We start from the raw sequence: 27,384 nt of genomic DNA, 5'->3' as shown, positions 1-27,384 counted from the left end.
CAACTGAGATATAATAATAAAAAAATGCTTAACTGCACTTTTTATCCCTAATTTAATAATTTGTTAATTTTACTCCCCTTAATTTATTTTTGCAATTTTAGTACCATAGTTTTTAAATTAATCATTTTTTGTCCACCGTTAACTTTCCATCCATAACTTAATGGTTTTTTATAAGGTGTTTTTTTATTTATTTGTTGACATGGAATTTAATCGAGAATTTGAGATGATTAGGATAACATTTTCTAATATTTTAATCAAATTAATAATGAAGTTTCTGAAACTTACCATTATCAAAATTGGCGAAATTCACTCTCTTCCTTGTTAACATGCTCTTTCAGTTCTCCATACTCAGTTCTTTCCATGAAGAGTAAGTATGATCCAAACAACATCAATATGTAGAACCCTCTGTTGCCATGCGTGTATGTGTACGTAGAGGGAAAAAATGAGCTTTTCAAATGTAGCATTGATTCAAAAGCAAAATCATTCTTTACAAAAAACCCAATGACATTTTGAGTTTATGGACTTAACAAGGCCAATCAATCAAACAACCAACTCTAGTATGAGCACTTGACTTGGATAGCAAGTTTCTTTACTAAACCAGTACAAGCATCCTTGCCATTCTTGATGAAGGTTGCACGGTTCAAATCGACATTGCAAGATCCTTTTCCCAAGCATTGCTGCTCAACAATCTGTTGTGTTGCGCGCAGCTGCATTACAGTCGCCCAAAACCAACTTTCCGCATGAACCTGGAGGGTTACCAAAGCTTGCAAACTCCACCGCCACAATCTTCTTGCCACTTCCACAGCTGAGGGAAGCTTGTGTTGCAACATTGCTCACTCTGGGACGGAACTGTCCATGGGAAGACACCCATGAATTGACATTGGGGGGATCGCTCTCCTCAATGATACTGCACACTGTATCTCTATTAACATTCATGATCTCAATCTTCTCTGGAGTTCCTTGCTCTCCTCAAGGCCAAAAATCATAGTGAGTGAGTGATTGGCTTACTCTGCATGAGTAGGTAGTCCAAGAGGAGAGAGGAAGCTGACCCAGTGTTGACCAATGCTACGACCATTCACCCAAATCATTCCCTTCCCCATACCAGTCATAAGGATGGCAACATGACCTCTTCCCTCTGGGGTGGTAAATCTTGTCTGTGAAAAATTGAATTGAATTCAGAACATACAAAAGAAAAAGGAAACAACTTGGAAGTTCTTAAGTTTCCAATATTTGTCAACTGGTTCGACTTATTTATTATAGTGACATAGACATCCAACAAATTTACTCAAGTGATAATTCGCTCAAGCTCTTCTTCATCACTTCGATGCGGTGATGAGTGGGAAGTCAACACAAACACCGGAAGTGAAAGAAAGAAAGAGACAAGAATGAGAAATAAAGAAAGTGAGACAGCAAGCAACAATGTTGTTATATATAGCATCATCTCATGCATGAGTCTTACGCTGTAGTGTCGTGACTGGGACAGCTGTCCACACTTTTTTTTTTCTCAACGGGTAGCTATCTCAAAATAAAAATTTCATTTTTTAACTCATAATAAATAGTATTTTATCCAGTTATAACTAAATTTGAATAAAAAAATATTTTAAATGAAAATGAATACATGTTGTAAATACGGCTTAAATTAACTTATCTGAAAAGAACGAGCATTAGAATCAAAAGATAATGATTTACACAGAGATGGAAAACATATTCTTGAATTTGAACTGATTAATTACTATTTGGCTATTTTAGTTCAAAAATTAAGAAGGATGATGGCTTCAAAATGGTAACCCCACATTTGTCCCTTTCTTCAACCGCTCCTAGACAGGTTATAGGATCTTTCTACCTTTATCTTGGAATTATTATTTGACTTGGATATGAATTATGATAGTGATTTCCCCTCCTTCCTCCCTTTGACCCGTCTAATGATTTAACCACAAAAAACTAGCAAATGGTATTGAGATTGGGATTGTCTAGCGTAGAAAATGGGTAGAAAAAGAAACACAAGCTAACTAGTCCATCTAGCAATCCTGCTGTTCAGAGATTTGGAACAAGCTGTCAAATAGCATCATGAATTTACCCTTACCGTGCCAGTCCTCTAACCAAAAAAGTGTATCACTTCCATCTCCAATTCTCCTACTTATTCCCTTCTCAAACCATGAACCAGTCTCATTCCCAGTACAGGAAGCCAGTAAATCTTTTTGTTGTAATTATCCTTTATCTAGATGTATTTTTATTTTCTCATATTTATATTGGGTTGAAGTACCCCTTGTACTTCACTTCAATATAATTTTATTGCCTATACAAAAAAAAAACTAGTCCATCTAGCAAATGTAATTGTGTGTTGGATTACAGACAAGTTTCTTGCAAATTGTGAAGATTATTTTAAATACTCACAATTTTTTTTCTATAATGTGGAAAATTGTGGGGTGGGGATCCTCTCAATTTTTTTCTCTCTCAATTTTTTGCAGTGGATATTTGTGGCGGTTTTCAGACGCCACAAAATGTTACTAGACCGCCACAAATTTTGCTGCAAAATATGGCAACATGTGTGGGAGTTTCTTGACACTTGTGGCTGTTCCTAGAAACCGCCACAAATGTCCACTGCATAAAATTGAGATAGAGAGAAAAGTTGAGAGGATATGTTCCCCCTAGGATAGTAAAATAATAATAAAGAAGATAAAGGCAGGGGTGCATGATCAAATTGGTCCATGAATCGATGCATCATTCAAGATTGAGAGGGTATTACCTGAAGCAAAAGAAAGGCTAGATGTTTTTGAGAGTGAGGGAGGGTCCTGACCAAACTTTGTAGCCACCATATTTGCATCAAGGTTTGCATCCAATTCGTTACGGCCCTTGCGAAGCAGCAAACACAACAGAATGCTACAGACATAGAGATTGCTACCCCTGCTGCCTCATAAACCAGCTCAGCCAGATTTCATGGTTCAAAAAGACTAGGGGTGTTGTAGACTGTAATTTTGATTGTAAGTTTTTTTCGAAACTAGAGAAATAGTAACCGAAACAACAACAACCCCAAAGCCAAACCATACAACCAAAACAACAACAACCACATCACGACAAAAAAGGCCCCAGAATGAAAACAACATCTAAAAAGCCTCAAAATAGACCCAAAACCCAAAAAACAGTTATGGCTTCCTACACGCAGTAATCTAGGTCAAATCTAGGACATACTCTGATACCATGCTATTTATGTCATTGTAAAACTTCTAACATAGGGAAAAAACATTTGAACAATCATACACCATGCCTAAATGTTTTCCCATTAACATGGCACTCCACGTCCTAGTCTAAACACCCTGATGCTCTAAAAGCTTCAGCGGCAAAAACATCAGCTCGCTCCCTTCAGGCTTAATATTTACACTCTCCGCTGGATGAAACCCACTAGAAACGTCAACAAGACCCTTCTTCCTTATGCCTATTTTCTCAATATTAATTATTATACTCATGAGCAGACATATTAATTATCACTTATGCAAAAAAATAAAAAACCAGTTTTGTTAATGGCGGACAGCATTGCCTAGCGGCAAACCCAAATAACGCTATAGCGTGTAGCGATATGGCCGCTACACTGAAGAAGGAGGAGGAAGAAGGAAGGAGGCTGGAAGGAGGAAACACAACGCTTCATTGAGAAAAAAAAAAATGAGATCACTGAGACTCCAGGTTGAAGAAGGATGAAACTCAACATTTCATTAAATTGAAAGAAAACCCCAAAATGCCCTTAAAAAGTTTGACCTAGTGTTAAAATCTAGGTGTAATTTGGGGTTTTCGCTCGGATGAGTATGCTTTTTTTTTTATTGTAGAGGCTTCAGGGAGTGAAACGCATCGTTCCACTTAATGGTAGGAAAATACCAAAAAAGCCCTCAAAAAGTTGAACCTAGTGTTTAAATATGGGGACAATTTGGGGTTTTCACTCGAAATTTAGGGGTTTTTTATCCTTCTTTCTTCCTCGCGCCACAATTGCGTCGCTCCAGATGCTATTTTGGTTGCAATCGCGTTCGCTAACACCACTACGTAATTTCCGCGCTGTTATGACCTCTAGTGTCGCGACCAACCGCCGATCCAGCACGCTCCGTCGCTATAGCGCGCTATTGACAACCCAATGTTCAAATCTGAGAAATTTGAGGTTTTCACTTGGAGTTTAGGGTCTTTTATCCTTCTTCCTCGCGTCGCAATTGCGCCGCTCCAGACACGATTTTGGTCGCAGTCGCATTTGCTACCGCCGCTATGGCCTCCAGAGTCGCGACCAACCGCCGATCCGCCACGCTCCGCCGCTATTTACAACCCTGTAAAAAATTTCAAATATATTTCAAGTTTCTTTAAGCATGAAAAAAGACCACGAAAATTATATACAAATTTCAAATGATGTTCAATCCCAATTGAAACAAGTGATGATAAAAAAATTACCTGGCAGCGAGAACACCAATCAAAACCATATGTTCTAGAGAATATCATTTGAAAATGTTAAAGTTAGAGAAAACAGTTTCACAAAGTTATTGTTAAAGAAACCTATTTCGCAATTTTAATGTTAGAGAAAATTATTTCCAAAAGTTAAAATTAGAGAAAACCACTTCACTAAGTTAATGTTAGAGAAAATATTTCACAAAGTTAATCTTAGAGAAAATCATTTCACAATGTTTATGTTAGACAAGACTACTTTACATAGTTTTTTTTTATACCAAGAGCTTACAAAACAAAACAAAAGAAAAAAGAGAGAGGGTTAAACCCTCATGAACAAAGTGCCCATTTGGTCCTCTCTCAGTAAAGACATAGCTCCTTGAATGGGTGTATCCCAAACCAGAAGCTCAGACATAGAAGAGGCTTCATGCTTCGCTAAGTAATCCGCCACAGCGTTACCTTCCCGAAGAATATGCTGACAACGAACCTGCCACTGCCGCTGAATCAAGCCTTTGATTTGGCCAATAACAGACGCATACAAATGGAAAGCGGAATGCTTCTCCGTGATCATCCCCAAGGCTATCAATGAATCAGAGAACAAATCAATGAACCTGAATCCACGCTCCCAGCACAACGACAAGCCACGAAGAATAGCTAATAACTCAGCACACAAGCTATCTAATTCCTCAATATGGCCTGCAAAACCAAATATCCAATTGCCATCCCCATCGCGCACAACACCACCAATACCCGAAGCGCCTGGATTCCCCAACGAGCTCCCATCAGTGTTGAGGGCAACGAAACCCTCCCGAGGAGGTTGCCACCGGAGCCAGCGCATTACCGGCGAAGAAGTATCACGATGATACACATCAGCAATGACCAGCCATAAATCACGAGCCTCACGAACCACCCTGTGAACCACAAGCGGATGTGCAGAAAAGACATAACGACACCGCTCCTTCCAAATTATCCATGTCGTGGCCAAGATAACAACCAAGCCAAAACCGTCGAACATCTGAAGCACGTCCCCGAAATTCTGCAGTGAAAAGAAAGAGTGTGGCAAGACAAAACCCGTCCCACGCTAAATGAGCCTCACAGCAGCATAATCCCGAATGCAATGGAGGATAGTCTCCTCACCACCGCTGCACCGAGGGCACGTGAGGTTTACCGCCAGATGACGCCGCAACAACAAGGAGAAGGTGGGCAGTTCATCGTGCAGAACCTGCCAGAGAAAAAACACGAATGTTCTCAGGCACACGGAGCTTCCAAACCGAGGACCATCGCTCCCCAACTAGCTCAGAACCTGCTGCAGCATCACCATGCTCAGTTAACCAATTGAAGCCATCTTTAACCGTATAATCACCATTCAAATTTTGCTGCCAAACCAAACAATCCCGAGTCCCTGGGTCGAAGAAGATGTGCTTCAAAGTGAACAAAAAATTGCTAACTTTAGGAGGCAGAGGGGTGTACATGAGCGACATGTTGAAAGTACCATCAGGGAACACATCTTCAAGGTTAAATCCATATCATGAATATCCACAGCAAGGACCTTATCACACAACCGGCCCAACGACGACCAGTTAGAAAACCAGAAAGAGGAGCTACCGTCCCCAATACGAACACCAAAACCATCTTTGAGCAAGTCGCGGGCTTTAAGCAAGGAGCGCCAGAAATAAGACCCATCACTAGAGGCACAAGAAAGCAACGCAGGACCAGCCACATGATGAGCATGAACAACACTCACCCAGAACTTATTATCCTGCTGCACCAAACCCCAGACCTGTTTACCTAACATGGCGACATTATTCATACGCTCACTTCGCAGGCCCAAGCCACCATGCTTCTTGGCTCGAGTCACCTTGTCCCAAGAAACCAGAGGGAGACCATTCGAATGTCCATTGCCCCAAATGAACCGACGAACAACCGCATCCAACTTATCACAAGTAGCTTGAGGCTTAATTGCATGACATATACCGGGATAAGCGATAGGACAGACTTGGCAAGAATAATACGCGCCGGTTTATTTAGCAAATTAACCTTCCAAGAGGCCGGTTTATTTAGCAAATTAGCCTTCCAAGAGGCCAGACGACTCGTCACCCTATCAACAATGAAACCAAAGTCATCCTTGCGAACCCGACCAAGATAAATGGGAAACCCAAGATATTTGCTAATGCTGGTTGTGAACGAAATGGAAGTAATGGCAGCAATCCGATCCTTAAGAGCTCCGTCCACACACCAAGAAGCCATAGCCCTGAACTTTGCAAGATTAACTTTAAGACCACAAACACCACAAAACTCTTCCAGGACCCGATAAACATTTCTTATTTGTGCAACCTCTGCCTTGGCAAACAAAAGCACATCATCAGCAAAGAAAAGATGAGAGATACCTGGACCGTCTTGACTAATCTGAACTGGCTTCTAACGCCCAAAAAGCTCCTCCTGATGAATCATATGAGCGAACAATTCAAACACGCAATAACTCGCTCCAAGTTTTGAGAGATGGCTTCTTCTCCGAGGAAGGAGACGGCGGCGCGCAGCGGCAATGCACCAAGGCCATCATTTCGGGACATGGTGCTAGGGCGATCTGATGGGGATGGTGGAGAAACTGGTGCGCATAGAACACAATGAGGATGGCTTCCCCAAGGTCTTTGTTGTTGATTCAGTAGTTGAGGAATTGAGTCTCCCATGGAAGGATGCGTTAGTCGTGAAGCTGATTGGGAACAACCTGGGGTATAACATGATGAAATCACGGCTTCGTGCGTTGTGGAAGCCAGCAAGAGGTTTCGATATCATCGTTATCGACCATGGTTTCTACATGGTGAAGTTTGACAGAGAAGAGGATCGAGACAAGGTGCTACATGGCGGACCGTGGATGATCTTCGATCATTGTGTTGTTGTTGCCCTCTGGAGCCCTAACTTTGTCTCGGCGACAGCATCCTCAGTGAAGACACTTGTATGGCTGCGCTTCCCAAGTTTGAACCCGACATACTACGAGGAGAGCTTCCTTAGGGCAATTGCGGGGGCGTTTGGGAAACCTGTCAAGGTGGATGTAACACCATGCAGCTGCATCGGGGACGGTATGCACGGGTCTGCATTGAGCTGGACGTTTGCAAACGTGCCATCACGAAGATTTGGTTCCGGATCAATGGATAACCGTGGTTTACGAGGGCGCCATATGATTTGTGATAAGTGTGGTTGTTTTGGCCACCTTGGCAGGAATTGTGAGAGGAACATGGGCACTCCGATAGAGGGTGATGCACTTGAAGCCAGGGACCCCGTGAAGCAAGGTGCTGCAGCGTATGGCAAAGGAAAGGCGGTGGTCGTCGCCGACAACGCTACGCCGGCGGCGGAGGAAGATTGGATTCCCGTAAAGGGAAATAATTCAAAATCAAAAAAACTGTTACAAGGCATATAATCAGGCACTAAAGGTGGTAATTATGGTAACGGTAAATCAGGGAAATTAGTGCAGAAATTTGTTGCCAAGAATAAAGGTATTACCATTAATGAGAATAATGGAGATACAAGTGCTCAGCCAGAAAAAAGATATTGGCGCCAAGACCCAAACAACAACCTGCAGATCTCTCTTGTCCCCATAAGTCGCTCAAACACCGGCGTGGTGAAGCGGTGGTGAAGGTGGCGACGGAGGATCGCGGCAGCAGAATTCAGTTACGCCAAAGAAGGTGCATACTCATAAGCATGTTGCAGGAAGGAACTCAACGTCGATGACTCAACAACGGAATGGACAAGCTATCCTGCGGGGGCTGTTCAAGGAGGGGGAGAATGCATGTTTCGTTTTCCAGGCTGAGGGGAATGATGGCCATGCAGGACCTGTTGTGCAGCAAGTGAGTGATGCTCGTGAACTTGAAGAGGGTGAGGTGCTCGCGGTCGGGGAGCCCCCAGACGCAAGTGGTCTTTGAGGGGCTTCCCTCATTGGACCGCCACCACCTTTTAATGTTACCCATAATGGTTGGCAAGGATTGCACTATTTTTTCGTGGAACATTCGTGGTGCGGCGAGTAGAGAGGTAAAACAATACCTTCGTGACCTCTTGTTTGACACTATGCGCAAGTATTGGGAGAGTTTGGGTTTCTTGCCTGTACATATTGTTGAGGCTCAGGGACACTCGGGTGGTTTGTGGTGTTTAGCTTCATCCCACTGTATCTCTTGCTACTCTCTAGTTGAGGCGTTTGATCAGGCTGTTACGGTGGAGGTCCGGTCAGCTACTCTTTCTTGGGTGGGTACTGACGTGTATGCTAGCCCAGTGCCTTCCTCTCGGGAATTGTGCTGGCACTACTTGGTTGGACTCCGACAACGAATCTCTCAACCTTGGATGATTGTGGGGGATTTTAATGATTCTTTGCTCAGCTCTGATCAACGAGGCGGTGTGTTCTCTCAGACGAGGGCTAACCTCTTTGCCGGTATGATTCATGATTGTAGCTTCATTCCCCTCCACACGATTGGTTTGCGGTTCTCTTGGGTGCGGAGGTGAGGTGGGGTGTCTGTTATGAACAAGAAACTTGATTGGCGCTTGAGCGACCCATATTGGAATTTCTGGTTCCCATACACGATCGTTGAAAATCTTCCCAGATTCCACTCAGATCACTCACCGGTCCTGGTTAGATGTGGGGGTCGGCATGTGTTTCGTGGTGCTAGGCCCTTTCGTTTTGAAGCTGCATGGCTCTCCCATTCTGAGTATGAGCAGGTTGTGGCATCAGCTTGGGTACCCCAGGAGAATCTCACTGCCAACCCGCGCACAGTCCAGGAGCATTCTTTGGTGTTTAATCGAGAGGTGTTTGGTGATATCTTGCGACGGAAACATACTTTGGAAGCACGGATAAGGGGGGTCCAGTTGAGACTTGACAAAGTGGATTCTGCATCCCTCTCATTGTTGCATGATCAGCTCCCGGTGGAGCTCCATCACACGCTTGCACAGGAGGAGTTACTTTGGTTCCAGAAGTCCAGGGAGCAGGAAGCTATGTTCGGGGGTCGTAACACACGGTACTTCCATACAAAAATCTCATTTGGCGGCGGCGCAACAAAATCCTATCTCTCACCCTCCCCTCTGGTGAGTTGTGTTTTGACGAGCCAACCCTCCAACGGGAAGCCCTTCATTTCTTCAAGGGTCTATTTTGCTCTTTAGCTGTGTCTCAGCCCCTGGAGGAGGGTCGATATCCTTGCCCTATGTTGTCTCAGGCTCATGGTCTTCAGATTGTTGCGGAGGTGACTCCTCAGGAATTTTGGGAGGCAGTTTCCACCATGGGATCCTTTAAGGCCCCTAGTCCTGACGGCTTTCAACCCATCTTCTTCAAGTCCTTCTGGCACATTGTGGGGGATAGTGCCTACAAGGTTGTCAGGGAAGCTTTTGCCACAGGTTCTTTTGATGGGGCTATCTCAGAAACCTTGGTGGCTCTCATTCCGAAGGTTGATGTCCCGACCTACTTCCGTGAGTTGCGGCCTATCAGCTTGTGCAATGTGATGTACAAGATCATTACGAAAGTCTTGGTTCTTCGCCTCAGGACTTGTCTCCAGGAGATTGTGGGGCCTCTTCAGAGCAGTTTCATCCCTGAGCGGGGCACCTCGGACAATGCCATTATTCTCCAAGAGGTGGCCCATTTTATGATGAGTAAGAAGAGGAGGAGCAGGAATGTCTTATTTAAGTTGGACTTGGAGAAAGCCTATGATCAGGTGAGCTGGTCTTTCCTTCGTTCTACTCTGGTGGAGTTTGGTTTCCCGCTCTCTACTGTTGACTTGATTATGCATTGTGCTACTTCCTCTTCCGTTACGCTCCTTTGGAATGGGAACCGTCTTCCGGCGTTTAGTGCCACTAGGGGTCTTCGACAAGGTGACCCTTTATCACCTTATCTTTTTGTGTTGTGCTTGAAGCGTCTTGCTCATAGTTTAATGTTAGAGGAAAACAATTCGCCAACTTAATGTTAGAGAAAATTATTTCACAAAGTTAAAGTGCAAGAAATCTTTTACAATTTACACTGTGAAAAGAATGAAATCCATCACATAAAACGAACTGGATAAAAATAAATTGGTAGAAGACATTTCCAGAACTTAAATTTTACAAAACTAAAGACAAAAATGACAAAATGAAACCACCACCAACAATAACTAATAAGAAAAAAAATGAGTACATGTTGCAAATAACAGAAAGCTAATAACAAATCTAGATGTAGGAAAACGTAGAGAGACAAAAGAAAGAACAATACACAAGGGCCGTACCTGAAACATTTTCAGCATCTCCAACAATAGGTTTAGCCAAATTTCAGCAGTATCCCAATATCCTTTGTGTTTGCCAAAATTCCAAAACATTGAATCCTTAACAAGCTTTTTGCTGACACATCGCAAAAAAGATTATCAAACACATAATGCAGAGATTACTGTGACAAAAAGAAAAGTAGAGTGCAGCAAGGGGTAGAACCTTAAGTGCGCTCTGAACCTTTAGTTTCAAGGTTCTCCAAGACTTTGGTAGCACATAAGAGAGCGACTCCACCACAAACATTCTTGGGCCTACTCTACGAATTCACTCTTCCAATGAGTTAAATAGCCTATCTGTTACTGAAAATATTCAAAAAAAAAAAAAACACAATTTATGTATACTTCTGGTTTTATTATGCTAAACATGTGATCGCTTTAAGAACTGACATGTGGCTATTCTAAAAAAATTGACATGGTTACCGACTACTTGTAAGTTGAGTAGAAGGGTCAAGATTTACCAGAAGTGGAAGGATCCTCCAGGTGTTTGATATAAAAAATTGCGTCAGCAGCCCCATCTGCTCGCTTTTTGATATCATGAGATCCAACAAGCTGGTACTCCCAAGTCCCAGCTCCCATTCTGGTAGTCTTCACAGAGGAATAGTTCTATATGCCTTGCATCTAATGTCTGCATTGTTCCTGTATAAGTAGGAGAAACCTGTCAATGTAAGTAAGTTTAATCTAGCCTCACGCTAATGGATAACCCTTGCTGTAAAACAGTGGCCAAGGATGCATTATTCAATGCAATTTCAGTTGTCTTGTTCAAATTAAAAGGTAATCTGATAGGGTCAAGAGGATGCAGAAGCCTCTTATCAGTCAAGTCTATGTTAGACCCAATAAGGGGAACTAGCTTAGTGCTTAATAATTAGCTTAGTGCTTAATAAACCTTGTGGTTAGAGAGACTATAAATAAGAACCCATGGTTCATAGGTTGTTAGCTTTTGCATATTGTTGGGTTGTTGTAAGGTAGTTACAGAGCTTCAACTGAATCCGATTCAGTTGAGCTTCTCTGTTTCTGTTATCTTCTTCTTCCTCAGGATTCTTCTTCTACCAAGCTTTCATATACAGATATTGTTCCAGTTCTGCGTTTTCCACTGAGTTTCTGCGATCTTTGTTAGCTTTTGATTTGCCAGTGCTATCATAATCACAGTATTAAGGGATATGAAGGGATCGAGGGATTATATTGAAATTACCATTGCATGTATTGAGGTCACAAACTGGACATCATACAAGCTGCAGATCTGAAAAATCAACCATATCAAACAAATGAATTAAACACAAGTGAAATCATTAGCTGACTTGATTCATTTCAAAGATGATCCTAGGGTAAAAGTCAATTTGGCAGTTTACCAACTATCCAGATTCCAGGTTTAACGTTGTCTTGCACACAATAACCCTGAGACCGCAAAAGAGTGCTTTGTAATTACCATTTTGCTACTTCTCATTTGGAAATAGAATGTACTATCATCCTTCCATGTTTTAACCCGATCTACATGTAGGAAATAAAGGGATGTGAAGCAATTGTTTTCTGTTTTAAGAGAATGTGCTGTATAACAATATCAAGAAGGCATTTTAAAGTCTAAAAGAAGTACCAGGGTTACAGATGAATCACAGGAGCTGCTGAGAGACTCTAATGGAAACAACCTCTCCATCAGTTCTTGCTCTCATTGCATGGTACTTCACATGAAGACCTACTTGCATTGAAAAAGAAAATGGAAAATCATGAAAAACAAAGTAGTAGTTGTACAAAAGATATATCCAGTGAAATTTCTAGGCAGAGAAATGAGTTTAACTAGATTAGCCAGTGAAATTGCTAGGCTCAGTCTAAATAAGAAATCTGGGATTCAAGTTTTCTGGGAATAACTTCAGTAATTGATACAGGAATAAGAAAGCAACCATGACCTTGGGTTGCCAGCCATTTGGTCTCCCAGTCCATGACTTGTAATCAAATACCAATGTCATTTGATTTGGAAATTGAAACATTGATTTATGCGTTAATGGCATGACTAAATTGTACTCCTTTTAGACTTTATATCAATGAATAGTACAATTTATATCAATGAAAGACTTTATATCAATGAAAGACTTTATATCAATGAAAGACTTTTAGACCTAGTTTAGCATTTATATCAATCATAAAGAACTAAATCAAACTATTCATTGAGTGTTACACTATGAAAATATGCATTGCAATATGCGTACACTATGAATATGGCAAACATAAATGACAGCGGATTATCATGTCAAATAAAGTGCAAGAAATGCTTTACACTATGAAATGAATGAAATCCATCAATCACATAAAACATGACTGGATGAAAATAAATTGGTAGTTCAAAAAAAAAAAATTGGTAGAAGATATTTCCAAGACTTCTAAATTTAACAAACTTTGGACTATATGAGAATAAGAAATTACCATCTAGAATAAATAATAAGAGAAAAATATGTGTGCCTGCTGGAAATATCAGAATGCTAATAACATATCCGGAAGTAGGAAAAAGTATGGATCGCACCTGAAACTTTTTGAACATCTCCAATAACAGGTTTCAGCAATGTATCCGTTTTGTATGCTGAAATTCCCAATCCAAAACAAGCTTCAGTTGCTGACACATCACAAAAAAGAATATATGTAACAATCAGACAAAGCCAAATAAAGTGAGATAACACTGATTTGCTATGGAAAGAGAGGGAGCAAGAAACACAACCTGGCTTAACAAGCAGATTAATGCAAGGCAAAAATAATTTAAGCCTATGCTCTGGGTAGTCTTCCAAATTTGTTGTAATCATCGGCGAGATAGAATAAAAGAAAATAAACCAGTGGATATTATCTCAGGATACCTAGTAATTATCTGTCATCGCAGTTATTAAAAATTAGAACTTAAAAACTTAAACAGAACACCATTAGCAGAAGCAGAACTTCTACATGCATCTCCGTACAAGTACAGTAAATTGACATTTCAGTTGATGATAATACAAAAATGCTGATCTAGAAATAAGACTGAACTATTATATTGCAAAAGTAAAATTCTTAAAAAATAAAAGAGCATTTGGTTGGTAAGCTGGATGTCAATCAGGCACAAGTGCCACGCCCACAATCACAGAATAATAGTAACCTAGAGCATTCACATCATACCTGAATATCCTCCAAAACTACCTCTAGAGTGCACTGAAAAACAGCTTCAAATATGCAGGTTACAGCTTCAATCATGACAGCTTTATATCTGGAAGTAAGAGAGAGAGATGAATGAGTATTATGTGTAATTAAATAGTAAAGAACCTAAACACTCCAATCAGTAAATAATAGAAGACATATATGCAATAGGATTTCAAAGCACAACACAAAAATCAATAAAATAAAGGAAACACGGAAAAGAAGAATAGGATCCATCATTGGTGGTACAAATTGTGACAAAGAGTCTGATTCTCTCGCATTAGGGACATACCTCGCATAATCTCCAAGAACAGGATCCATCATTGGTGGTACAAATTGTTTCCAATTTGAGGATGATCTTCAGCCTTTGGAGTGCACTGAAAACTAGAGTATCTACATCATATCTGAATATCCTCCAAAACTACCTCTAGAGTGCACTGAAAAAATGCGAGGTGCATCTTCAACCTTTGCAGCTTTGTACTGCAGAATGATCTTGAATAAAACATTAAATGAAAATTCTAAATTCAAATGGTCTCATAGCGTTCAGAAAGTAAAACTAAACAACATACATCAAAATGACACTAAAATTGAATGAAAAATTACAAAGCTATACCTGCAATATATTAAGTACAGTCTGGATTATATCTTGTTCCTTCAAAAACTCAACATTTTAATGTGCATGCCTATAACTTTCATATATTTCTGCAAGGAAAGAAGTGGAAAGTCAAAGGCATTACGATACTTGCCATTAAAAATAATTCACGTGCATAGTATGAAAAAGATTTAGTAACTTACATGACTTCTAAAGCTAGCAAAGAACCTGATTTGGGTGCTACATCAATGGCTAAGATATTCATCTCTCTTGTGGGCATCAGACTCTGCATGAACCATGCCAGCAATCTACAATAAGAGAATATTACTTAAATATGTGCAAACACAATCATATTATTAGGATATATGTATGAGGCTTTAGTTAGTACAAGTAATTAACTGAACAGTGTTAGAATTCTGTTAGCCTCTCTAGCATTCTATTGCTAGACTAAAATGCTGTAATTGCTCAACTCTCAACAGAATAATGAAATATACAGTTACATTTTCAGAGATTCAATCTCTCTTTCTCTCTATTTTCCTCTCTCAAAATGTAAACACATGTATAAAACATGGAAAAAAATTACAATCAAAGACTTGAGTAAAAAAGCATCTAAAAGTGAAAGCGTGGGATCTCTCACTTCCCACTTCTAATCCCAATTTTGCCCTGCAACCCTAGCCTGTTTCTTATTTCTTCTACTGTAGGTTTTCCAAACACAGGATCTTCAAGATCAAGGTCAGACAAGAAATAAAGTCTCCCTCATAATCTGTAGAGTTATACGTTGTTAAATCTAAGCCCAAAATTTATCAATATTTTGTGTAAGAAATCTATTAAAATGAAATTCAGAGGAAAATAACTGAGACAGATTAATGTGCGTGTGTGTATTAGACACTAAATTCTGACAGTACTGAGATGCCAGCTTATAACCTTAAATTGAATAAGAACACCATTGTGCTTCAAGGTCTCACCTCCACTAATAAAACATCTTCAAGCTAAGCCACTCAGCAGATCATGAGCAAGACATGGGACCAGCATAAAGCTATCGGCGCTGAAGAAGCTAAGAACTATGTCCATCAACCATACCAGTCAGAATTGCTGGGACCCTCTTAATCCATTGAGTAAAAATCATCACTAACATGTATTATCTTTCTCTCTAACCAATATTAATGGACTAGGATAGGCATTTGAACTTGGCCTAATAACATCTCATTCACTTGTTCCTCTATCCATAAGTCCTTACATTGATGGGACTTGCTTCCTGCTTCAAGTTGATCATGTGCTCCCTAGTCCTTTTGAGAGGTAAATAATGAGGCTCCAAAAACACTTCTGAAAAATTGCACAGGAGAAGCTGCAACTCTAACTCTGGTTCTTGTGTGTTATTCCTTCTTGTCTACACCCATCAACCCTTATAATGTGTCGGCCACATCAAGCAATTTATTTGATACACCCATAATTGTCATCTCTCTTCAACCCAATAACCTGTGTTTCCAATCAATACTCACCTCACCCAAAGAGGCCAAATCAATTCCCAATATCAAATTAACTTCTTCCATATTAAAAACAAAGGTAACAAAAAATATTTTCAATCCTTCCCGCTCATCCACTACCCTTTTACAGCTTCCGTGTATCATCTTTCTGTTACGATAGTGATGTATCATGTATGCCCATAATCCAGTCCCAAAGAACCTACTTCCCCAAATGAAATTAATCATTTTCCCCTCCAGCCTGATTTCCACTATTCTTTGAACCTGAAATATACTTTGTACAACAAATTTGGAAACTGAGCATGATAATGGTTGTCCCCAACTCCCATAACCACCCACCCCATTGTGAATAGGCTATTAGTAGGCTTAAGTATCCTAACCTTTCTCTAAATATGACAAGAGCACCAAGCATTAATTAAGTAAGCCATAAATTGTTGTTCAGAAATCTTAGGGACTTCAGAGGGCACATACTCAAATTCCTCAAAATAAGAATCAAAGATACTCCCTTGTTGAATTTTTGCAAGACCATCAAATGGAAAACATATGCTAAAATTATTTCAAATCAAAACATATGCTAAAATGATTTCAATGCAAATATATGCTAAAATGATTTCAATGCAATTAAATGCAAAATGATTTCAATGCAAACATATGCTAAAATGATTTCAATGCAAAACATATGCTAAAATGATTTCAATGTAATTAAATGCGAAATGATTTCAATGCAAATATATGCTAAAATGATTTCAATGCAAAATGATTTCAAGGTAAACATATGCTAAAATGATTTCAATGCAAATATATGCAAAAATGATTTCAATGCAATTGGATGCAAAATGAATTCAATGCAACATGATTTAAAAGTAAACATATGCTAAAATGATTCCAATGCAATAAAGTGTAAACATATACTAAAGTGATTTCAATGCAAATATATGCTAAAGTGATTTCAATTCAATTAGATGTCAAATGATTTCAATGCAAACATATGCTACAAGGATTTAAATGCAATTACATGCGAAACGATTTCAATGCAAATATATGCTAAAAGGATATCAATGCAACATGATTTCAAGGTAAACATATACTAAAATGATTTCAATGCAACATGATTTCAAGGTAAACATATGCTAAAATGATTTCAATGCAAACATATTCTAAAATGATTTCAATGCAACGAAGTGTAAATATATACTAAAATGATTTTAACGCAAATATATGCTAAAATGATTTCAATGCAGTTAGATGCGAAATGATTTCAATGCAAACATATGTTAAAATGATTTCAATGCTAAATGATATCAATGCAAGCATATGCTAAAAGGATTTTAATGCAAAATGATTTCAAGGTAAACATATGCTAAAATGATTTCAAGGTAAACATATGCTAAATTGATTTCAAAGCAAAAATATGATAAAAGGATTTCAATGCAACATGATTTCAAAGTAAACATATGCTAAAATGATTTCAATGCAAACATATGCTAAAATAATTTCAATGCGAAATGATTTCAATGGAAACATATGCTAAAAGGATTTCAATGCCAAATGATTTCAAGGTAAACATATGCTAAAATGATTTCAATGTAATTAAATGCGGAATAATTTCATTGCAAGCATATGCTAAAATGATTTCAATGCAAAATGATTTCAAGGTAAACATATGCTAAAATGATTTCAACGCAAATATATGGTAAAATGATTTTAATGCAAATATATGCTAAAATGATTTCAATGCAATTAGATACGAAAATTTCAAAGTAAACATATGCTAAAAGAATTTCAATGCAAATATATGCGAAATGATTTCAATGTAACATGATTTCAATGCAAACATATGCTAAAATGATTTCAATGCAAAATGATTTCAAGGTAAACTTATGCTGAAATGATTTCAAGGTCAACATATGTTAAAATGATTTCAATGCAAAAATATGCTAAAAGGATTTCAATGAAACATGATTTCAAAGTAAACATATGTCAAAATGATTTCAATGCAAACATATGCTAAAATTATTTCAATGCAATTAGATGCGAAACGATTTCGATGCAAACATATGCTAAAAGGACTTCAATGCGAAATGATTTCAATGCAAAATGATTTCAAGATAAACATATGCTAAAATGTAGTTAAATGCGAAATGATTTCAATGCAAACATATGCTAAAATGATTTCAATGTAATTAAATGCGAAATGATTTCAATGCAAAACATATGCTAAAATGATTTCAATGCAAACATAAGCTAAAAGGATTTCAATGCGAAATGATTTCAATGCAAACATTTGTTAAAAGGATTTCAATGCTAAATAATTTCAATGCAAACATACGCTAAAAGAATTTCAATGCAAAATGATTTCAAGGTAAACATATGCTAAAATGATTTCAAGGTAAACATATGTTAAATTGATTTCAATGCAAATATATGCTAAAAGGATTTCAATGCAACAAGATTTCAAAGAGAACATATGCTAAAAGGATTTCAATGCAAATATATGCTAAAATGATTTCAATGCAAAATTATTTCAATGCAAACATATGCTCAAAGAATTTCAATGCAAAATGATTTCAGGGTAAACATATGCTAACATGATTTCAATGCAAAACATATACTAAAATAATTTCAATGCAATTAAATACAAAATGATTTCAATACAAACATATGCTAAAATGATTTCAATGCAAATATATGTTAAAATGATTTCGATGCAATTAAATGCAAAATGATTTCAATGCAATAAGATGCGAAATGATTTCAATGTAAAAATATGCTAAAAGGATTTCAATGCAACATGATTTCAAAGCAAACATATGCTAAAATGATTTCAATGCAAATATATGCAAAAATTATTTCAATGCAATTAGATGCGAAATGATTTCAATGCAACATGATTTCATAGTAAACATATGCTAAAATGATTTCAATGCAAACATATGATAAAATGATTTCAATGCAATAAAGTGTAAACATATGCTAAAATGATTTAAATGCAAATATATGCTAAAATGATTTCAATCCAATTGGATGCGAAATGATTTCAATGCAAACATATGTTAAAATGATTTAAATGCAAAATGATTTCAAGGTAAACGTATGCTAAAATGATTTCAATGCAAATATATGTTAAAATGATTTCAATGCAATTAGATTCGAAATGATTTAAATGCAAACATAAGCTAAAAGGATTTCAATGCGAAATGATTTCAATGCAAACAGGTGCTAAAAGGATTTCAATGTAATTAAATGCGAAATAATTTCAATGCAAGCATATGCTAAAATGATTTCAATGCAAAATGATTTCAAGGTAAACATACGCTAAAATGATTTCAACGCAAATATATGCTAAAATGATTTTAATGCAAATATATGCTAAAATGATTTCAATGCAATTAGATGCGAAAATTTCAAAGTAAACATATGCTAAAAGAGTTTCAATGCAAATATATGCGAAATGATTTCAATGCAAACATATGCTAAAATGATTTCAATATAACATGATTTCAATGCAAACATATGCTAAAATGATTTCAATGTAAACTTATGCTGAAATGATTTCAAGGTAAACATATGCTAAAATGATTTCAATGCAAAAATATGCTAAAAGGATTTCAATGCAATATGATTTCAAAGTAAACATATGCCAAAATGATTTCAATGCAAAAATATGCTAAAAGGATTTCAATGCAAATGATTTCAAAGTAAACATATGCCAAAATGATTTCAATGCAAACATATGCTAAAATGATTTCAATGCAATAAATGTAAACATATGCTAAAATGATTTCAATGCAATTAGATGCGAAACGATTTCGATGCAAACATATGCTAAAAGGATTTCAATGCAAAATGATTTCAAGATAAGCATATGCTAAAATGATTTCAATGCAAAACATATGCTAAAATGATTTCAATGTAATTGAATGTGAAATGATTTCAATGCAATAAGATGCGAAATGATTTCAATGCAAAAATATGCTAAAAGGATTTCAATGCAACATGATTTCAAAGCAAACATATGCTACAATGATTTCAATGCAAATATATGCTATAATTATTTCATTGCAATTAGATGCGAAATGATTTCAATACAACATGATTTTATAGTAAACATATGCTAAAATGATTTCAATGCAAACATATGCTAAAATAATTTCAATGCAATAAAGTGTAAACATATGCTAAAATGATTTCAATGCAAATATATGCTAAAATGATTTCAATACAATTGGATGCGATATGATTTCAATGCAAACATATGTTAGAATTATTTCAATGCAAAATGATTTCAAGGTAAACATGTGCTAAAATGATTTCAATGCAAATATATGTTAAAATGATTTCAATGCAAATATATGCTAAAATGATTTCAATGCAATTAGATGAAAATGATTTAAATGCGAACATAAGCTAAAAGGATTTCAATGTGAAATGATTTCAATGCAAACATATGCTAAAAGGATTTCAATGCCAAATGATTTCAAGGTAAACATATGTTAAAATGATTTCAATGTAATTAAATGCGAAATAATTTCAATGCAAGCATATGCTAAAATGATTTCAATGCACAATGATTTCAAGGTAAACATATGCTAAAATGATTTCAATGCAAATATATGCTAAAATGATTTTAATGCAAATATATGCTAAAATGATTTCAATGCAATTAGATGCGAAAATTTCAAAGTAAACATATGCTAAAGAATTTCAATGCAAATATATGAGAAATGATTTCAATGCAAACATATGCTAAAATGATTTCAATGTAACATGATTTCAATGGAAACATATGCTAAAGGAATTTCAATGCAAAATGATTTCAAGGTACTTATGCTGAAATGATTTCAAGGTAAACATATGCTAAAATGATTTCAATACAAAAATATGCTAAAAGGATTTCAATGCAACATGATTTCAATGTAAACATATGCCAAAATGATTTCAATGCAAACATATGCTAAAATGATTTCAATGCCATAAATGTAAACATATGCTAAAATGATTTCAATGCAATTAGATGCGAAACGATTTCGATGCAAACATATGCTAAAAGGATTTCAATGCAAAATGATTTCAAGGTAAATATATGCTAAAAGGATTTCAATGCAAAACATATGCTAAAATGATTTTAATGAAAAATGATTTCAATGCAAACATATGTTAAAAGGATTTCAATGCAAAATGATTAACATATGCTAAAATGATTTCAATGCAAAAATATGCTAAAAGGATTTCAATGCAACATGATTTCAAAGTAAACACATGTCAAAATGATTTCAATGCAAAATATATGCTAAAATGATTTCAATTTAATTGAATGCGAAATGATTTCAATGCAAAACATATGCTAAAATGATTTCTATGTAATTGAATGCGAAATGATTTCAATGCAAACATATGCTAAAATGAATTCAATGTAAACAAAGCTAAAAGGATTTCAATGCGAAATGATTTCAATGCAAACATATGTTAAAAGGATTTCAATGCTAAATAATTTCAATGCAAACATATGCCTAAAGAATTTCAATGCAAAATGATTTCAAGGTAAACATATGCTAAAATGATTTCAAGGCAAATATATGCTAAAAGGATTTCAATGCAAATATATGCTAAAAGGATTTCAATGCAACATGATTTCCAAGTAAACATATGCTAAAAAGATTTAATGCAAATATATGCTAAAATGATTTCAATGCAAACATATACTAAAAGGATTTCAATGCAAAATTATTTCAATGCAAACATATATGCTCAAAGAATTTCAATGCAAAATGATTTTAAGGTAAACATATGCTAAAATGATTTCAATGCAAATATTTGTAAAAATGATTTCGATGCAAATATTTGTAAAAATGATTTCGATGCAAATATATGCTAAAATGATTTCAATGCAATAAGATGCGAAATGATTTCAATGCAAAAATATGTTAAAAGGATTTCAATGCAACATGATTTCAAAGCAAACATATGCTAAAATGATTTAATTGCAAATATATGCTAAAATTATTTCAATGCAATTAGATGCGAAATGATTTAAGTGCAACATGATTTCATAGTAAACATATGCTAAAATGATTTCAATGCAAACATATGCTAAAATGATTTCAACGCAATAAAGTGTAAACATATGCTAAAATAATTTCAATGCAAATATATGCCAAAATGATTTCAATCCAATTGGATGCGAAATGATTTCAATGCAAACATATGCTAGAATGATTTCAATGCAAAATGATTTCAAGATAAACATATGCTAAAATGATTTATTTGCAAATATATGTTAAAATGATTTCAATGCAAATATATGCTAAAATGATTTTAATGCAATTAGATGGGAAAATTTCAAAGTAAACATATGCTAAAAGGATTTCAATGCAAAATGATTTCAAGGTAAACATATGCTAAAATGATTTCAACGTACACATATAGTAAACATATGCTAGAATGATTTCAATGCAAAATGATTTCAAGGTAAACAATATATGTTAAAATGATTTCAATGCAAATATATGCTAAAATGATTTCAATGCAAATAGATGCGAAAATTTTAAAGTAAACATATGCTAAAATGATTTCAATGCAAAGATATGCGATATGATTTCAATGCAAACGTATGCTAAAAATATTTCAAGGTAACATGATTTCAATGCAAACATATGTTAAAAGAATTTCAATCCAAAATGATTTTAAGGTAAACATATTCTAAAATGATTTTAAGGTAAACATATAGTAAAATGAACTTAATGCAAAAACATGCTAAGAGGATTTGAATGCAACATGATTTCAAAGTAAACATAGGCAAAAAAGATTTCAATGCAAATATATACAAAAATGATTTCAATGCAATAAAGTGTCAACATATGCTAAAATAATTTCAATGCAAACATATGCTAAACTGATTTCAATGCAGCTAGATGCGAAATGATTTTAATGCAAATATGTGTTAAAAATATTTAAATGCAATTACATGCGAAACGATTCCATTGCAAATATATGTTAAAAGGATTTCAATGCAACATGATTTCAAGGTATACATATGCTAAAATGATTTCAATGCAAACAAATTCTAAAATGATTTCAATGCAATAAAGTGTAAATATATGATAAAATGATTTCAATGCAAATCTATGCTAAAATGATTTCAATGTCATTAGATGCGAAATGATTTCAATGCAAACATATGTTAAAAGGATTGCAATGCTAAATGATTTCAATGCAAATATATGCTAAAAGAATTTCAATGCAAAATTATTTCAAGGTGAACATATGCTAAATTGATTTCAATGCAAATATATGCTAAAAGGATTTCAATGCAAATGATTTCAAAGTAAACATATGCTAAAAGGATTTCAATGCAAATATATGCTAAAATGATTACAATGCAAACATATACTAAAAGGATTTCAATGCAAAATTATTTCAATGCAAACATATGCTCAAAGAATTTCAATGCAAAATGATTTCAAGGTAAACATATGCTAAAATGATTTCAATGCAAAACATATGCTAAAATAATTTCAATGCAATTAAATGCAAAATGATTTCAATGCAAACATAAGATAAAATGATTTCAATGCAAAATGATTTCTAGGAAACATATGCTAAAATGATTTCAATGCAAATATATGTTAAAATGATTTCGATGTAAATATATGCTAAAATGATTTCAATGCAATAAGATAATAAAAGGATTTCAATGCCAAATGATTTCAAAGTAAACATATGCTAAAATGATTTCAATGCAAAACATATGCTAAAATAATTTCAATGCAATTAAATGGAAATTGATTTTAATGCAAACATATGCTAAAATGATTTCAATGCATAATGATTTCAAGGAAACATATGCTAAAATGATTTCAATGCAAATATTTGTTAAAATGATTTTGATGCAAATATATGCTAAAATGATTTCAATGCAATAAGATGCGAAATAATTTCAATGCAAAAATATGCTCAAAGAATTTCAATGCAACATGATTTCAAAGCAAACATATGCTAAATTGATTTCAATGCAAATATATGCTAAAATTATTTCAATGCAATTAGATGCGAAATGATTTCAATGCAACATGATTTCATAGTAAACATATGTTAAAATGATTTCAATTCAAACATATGCTAAAATGATTTCAATGCAATAAAGTGTAAACATATGCTAAAATGATTTCAATGCAAATATATGCTAAAATGATTTCAATCCAATTGGATGCGAAATGATTTTAATGCAAATATATGTTAAAAGTATTTTAATTCAAACATGTGCTAGAATGATTTTAATGCAAAACGATTCCAAGGTAAACATATAGTAAAATGATTTCAATGCAAAAATATCCTAAAAGTATTTCAATGCAACATGATTTCAAAGTAAACATAGGCAAAAATGATTTCAATGCAAACATATGTTAAAATGATTTCAAAGCAATAAAGTGTAAACATATGCTAAAATAATTTCAATGCAAATATATGCTAAAATGATTTCCATGCAGCTAGATGCGAATTGATTTCAATTCTAATATATGCTAAAAGGATTTAAATGCAATTACATGCGAAACGATTTCAATGCAAATATATGCTAAAAAAAATTCAATGCAACATGATTTCAAGGTAAATATTTGCTAAAATGATTTCAATGCAAACATGATTTCTACGTATGTATGCTAAAATGATTTCAATGCAAACATATTCAATGCAAATATATGCTAAAATGATTTCAATGCAATTAGATGCGAAAATTTCAAAGTAAACATATGCTAATAGGATTTCAATGCAAATATATGCGAAATGATTTCAATGCAAACATATGCTAAAAGGATTTCAATGCAAAATGATTTAAAGGTAAACATATGCTAAAATAATTTCAAGGTAAACAAATAGTAAAAATGATTTCAATGCAAAAATATGTTAAAAGGATTTCAATGCAACAAGATTTCAAAGTAAGCATAGGCAAAAATTGTTTCAATGCAAACATATGCTAAAATGATTTCAATGCAATAAAGTGTAAACATATGCTAACATGATTTCAATGCAAATATATGCTAAAATAATTTCAATGCAATTAGATGCCAAATGATTTCAATGCAACATGATTTCAAGGTAAACATATGCTAAAATGATTTCAATGCAATATGATTTCAAGGTAAACATATGCTAAAATGATTTCAATGCGCTAAAATGATTTCAATGCAATTAGATGCGAACATATGCTAAAATTATTTCAATGCAATTAAATGTAAAATGCAATTAGATGCGATTAGATGCGAACATATGCTACATAAACATGGTATCTAACCTAATATTTCATCAATTTCAATTCAAAGCATGAATGCAACCAGACAGCACCCATAATGGGGATCTACATAAACATGTTATCTAATCTAAATGTCCCATCAATTTCAATTCAAAGTATGAACTCAACCAACCAGCACCACAATGGGAATCTACATTAACATGTTATTCAACCAGCCAGCACCCACAATGAGGATCTACATAAATATGTCATCTACCCTAAAGTTCGATCATCCTTAAACAAAATCGTCTAAAATGCATTCTTAATTTAAAAAAGATATGAAAAAAATGACACATACTAACCTTGAATCAGTGTAGTAACTTTCATTCTCAACCAGAAACAAAGACATCTTAGCATCTCCTGTGCTACACATGAATCTCAACCATTCTTCCGTGAAATACAACACTTGATACTTTTCATCTGTCAAATCTACTCGACCTGTACAAAAACATATACCATATTATTCCCCTACCAAATCTGGCAGAAGCTAGAGAGGAGCAAAATGGGCCACATGAAGAGGAGAGAACAATTAAACAAACAGCACTCAAAAATTGAAATATTAGTTCCAAGAATTCCAAGAAAAGAAGCCAACATTACATGAGAATGATGAATGTGTTTTGGTGTGTGACGGAGGAAATCGAGAAGGAACAAACGTCTTTCAATTACCTTTTTTAACGGCTTCAATGGAATGATGAATGTGTTTGATTTCTTGATGTTGGAAAGGAAAAGAGGAAGGAAACCGCGTTCTGAACATGGCGCGAGTCTCTCTCCCCCAACTCCTTCAAGAACAGAGCACGCCGCCACACTCTCCTCCGCCGCCGCATCGCAGTGGGAAGTCAACACAACACTACTGGAAGTGAAAGAAAGAAAGAAAGAAAGAGACAAGAATGAGAAATAAAGAAAGTGAGACAACAAGCAACAATGTTATTATATATAGCATCACTGCGACAACTGTCCACACTCTTTCTTTCTTTTTTCTCAACGGCTAGCTGTCTCAAAATAAAAATTTCATTTTTTAACTCATATAATAAATAGCATTTCATCGAGTTATAAAAAATATTTTAAATGAAAATGAATAAATGTTGTAAAGCTGTTTACATTGAATCTGTATATATTGATTAAAAGTTAAAACTTAATATTTTTAAATGGCACTCTGTATTATTTATATTCACTCTTAAAATGTGCGCATTATTTGAAAAATTAATTAAATATATTAAATTGCACTATATTCAGTTGAATATTAGAAAGTCAGCTTGCAATCTCTAAATAATCATTATATTTATAATAAATAATAATAATAATAATAATAATAATAATATATTTAGTCAATATTAAAAATATTTTACCATCAAAATAATATTTTTAAAATAATAAATAACACACTAGTAGTCTGGCCCAAGGGCTGGCCCTATCATTTGTGGGCCTGAATGGACTGGGGCTTAATGGCCCACACTTATTGGTGGGGTTTTGTGGGCTAGGGCCAAGATGGGTGGGCTTGGGGCTGGCGCCCTAGGTCTTGGGGCCAAATTAGCAGCTCTATTAGTAGATATTATAACCTCCATCATCCACAACCACCACCACCATTATCTTCCAACACTACCGTCACTGCCACCTGAACGACCACCACCATAGACTTTACTCTATCAGGTCTAATACTATCAAAACTTATATAGTTTCATTCATACTTTAAACTATACAACATTCATTCATACTTTAAATTATACAACATACCAAACAAACCCTAAGATAATTTATTATATTCTTAATTTTTATATTTTATTTATATCATCCTCTCTTACTCTTGTATATATTTCTGTTCATAATATTTTATATTAGTCTTTTACTTTAAAAATATCTTGTTCAAATTTATCGTTTATGACTATTAGGGATGGCAATTTCTACCTGCATATGGGGATCCCCGTGGGGACTGCCCCGTTTGGGGCCCCGATCTTAGGGAATTTTTCCCTGTGGGGATGGGGATGGGGACAAAAATTCCCCCGAGATAAATTTGGGGATGGGGGTGGGGATCACCCTCCCCGCCCCGCGAAATCCCCGCCCTGTATACATAGGTAAGAAATCAATAATACCCTTAATAGTAAATTAAATGTTATTTGAACTTCATTATATATTTTCATAGAACTTGACATGTTCCATTCTCATTTGTGATTTTCATATTTAACTATTTGTAGTCCACGTGGAAAT

The 27,384-nt window shown here is 35.3% G+C and overlaps 2 protein-coding genes and 1 pseudogene across 2 annotated transcripts; 2 read left to right on the top strand and 1 right to left on the bottom strand.

Moving 5' to 3' along the window:
• Nucleotides 1–374: 374 nt before the first annotated feature.
• Nucleotides 375–26,057, bottom strand: LOC130729078 (beta-galactosidase 13-like; annotated as a pseudogene).
• Nucleotides 7,001–7,828, top strand: LOC130718386 (uncharacterized). The gene has a single exon (XM_057568973.1). The coding sequence runs from the start codon at nt 7,001–7,003 to the stop codon at nt 7,826–7,828; it is 828 nt and encodes a 275-aa protein (XP_057424956.1).
• Nucleotides 8,377–10,343, top strand: LOC130718376 (uncharacterized). The gene is made up of 3 exons (XM_057568965.1): nt 8,377–8,897; nt 9,000–9,477; nt 9,564–10,343. Exons 1-3 carry the CDS (start codon nt 8,377–8,379, stop codon nt 10,341–10,343), a joined length of 1,779 nt encoding a protein of 592 aa, XP_057424948.1.
• Nucleotides 26,058–27,384: the final 1,327 nt, after the last annotated feature.

Source organism: Lotus japonicus, chromosome 1 (genome assembly GCF_012489685.1).
Source record: "Lotus japonicus ecotype B-129 chromosome 1, LjGifu_v1.2".
NCBI lineage: Eukaryota > Viridiplantae > Streptophyta > Magnoliopsida > Fabales > Fabaceae > Lotus > Lotus japonicus.
Note: the sequence above shows the minus strand (reverse complement) of the source record. Positions and strands in the feature narration are given on the sequence as shown.

Coding starts and splice junctions, on each gene's coding strand:
- LOC130718386 (XM_057568973.1), top strand. CDS start 7,001: ATGGGGATGGTGGAGAAACTGGTGCGCATAGAACACAATGAGGATGGC.
- LOC130718376 (XM_057568965.1), top strand. CDS start 8,377: ATGGTTGGCAAGGATTGCACTATTTTTTCGTGGAACATTCGTGGTGCG. Junction 8,898..8,999: donor CGGTTCTCTTGGGTGCGGAG/GTGAGGTGGGGT, acceptor AAATCTTCCCAG/ATTCCACTCAGATCACTCAC. Junction 9,478..9,563: donor ATCTCTCACCCTCCCCTCTG/GTGAGTTGTGTT, acceptor GCTGTGTCTCAG/CCCCTGGAGGAGGGTCGATA.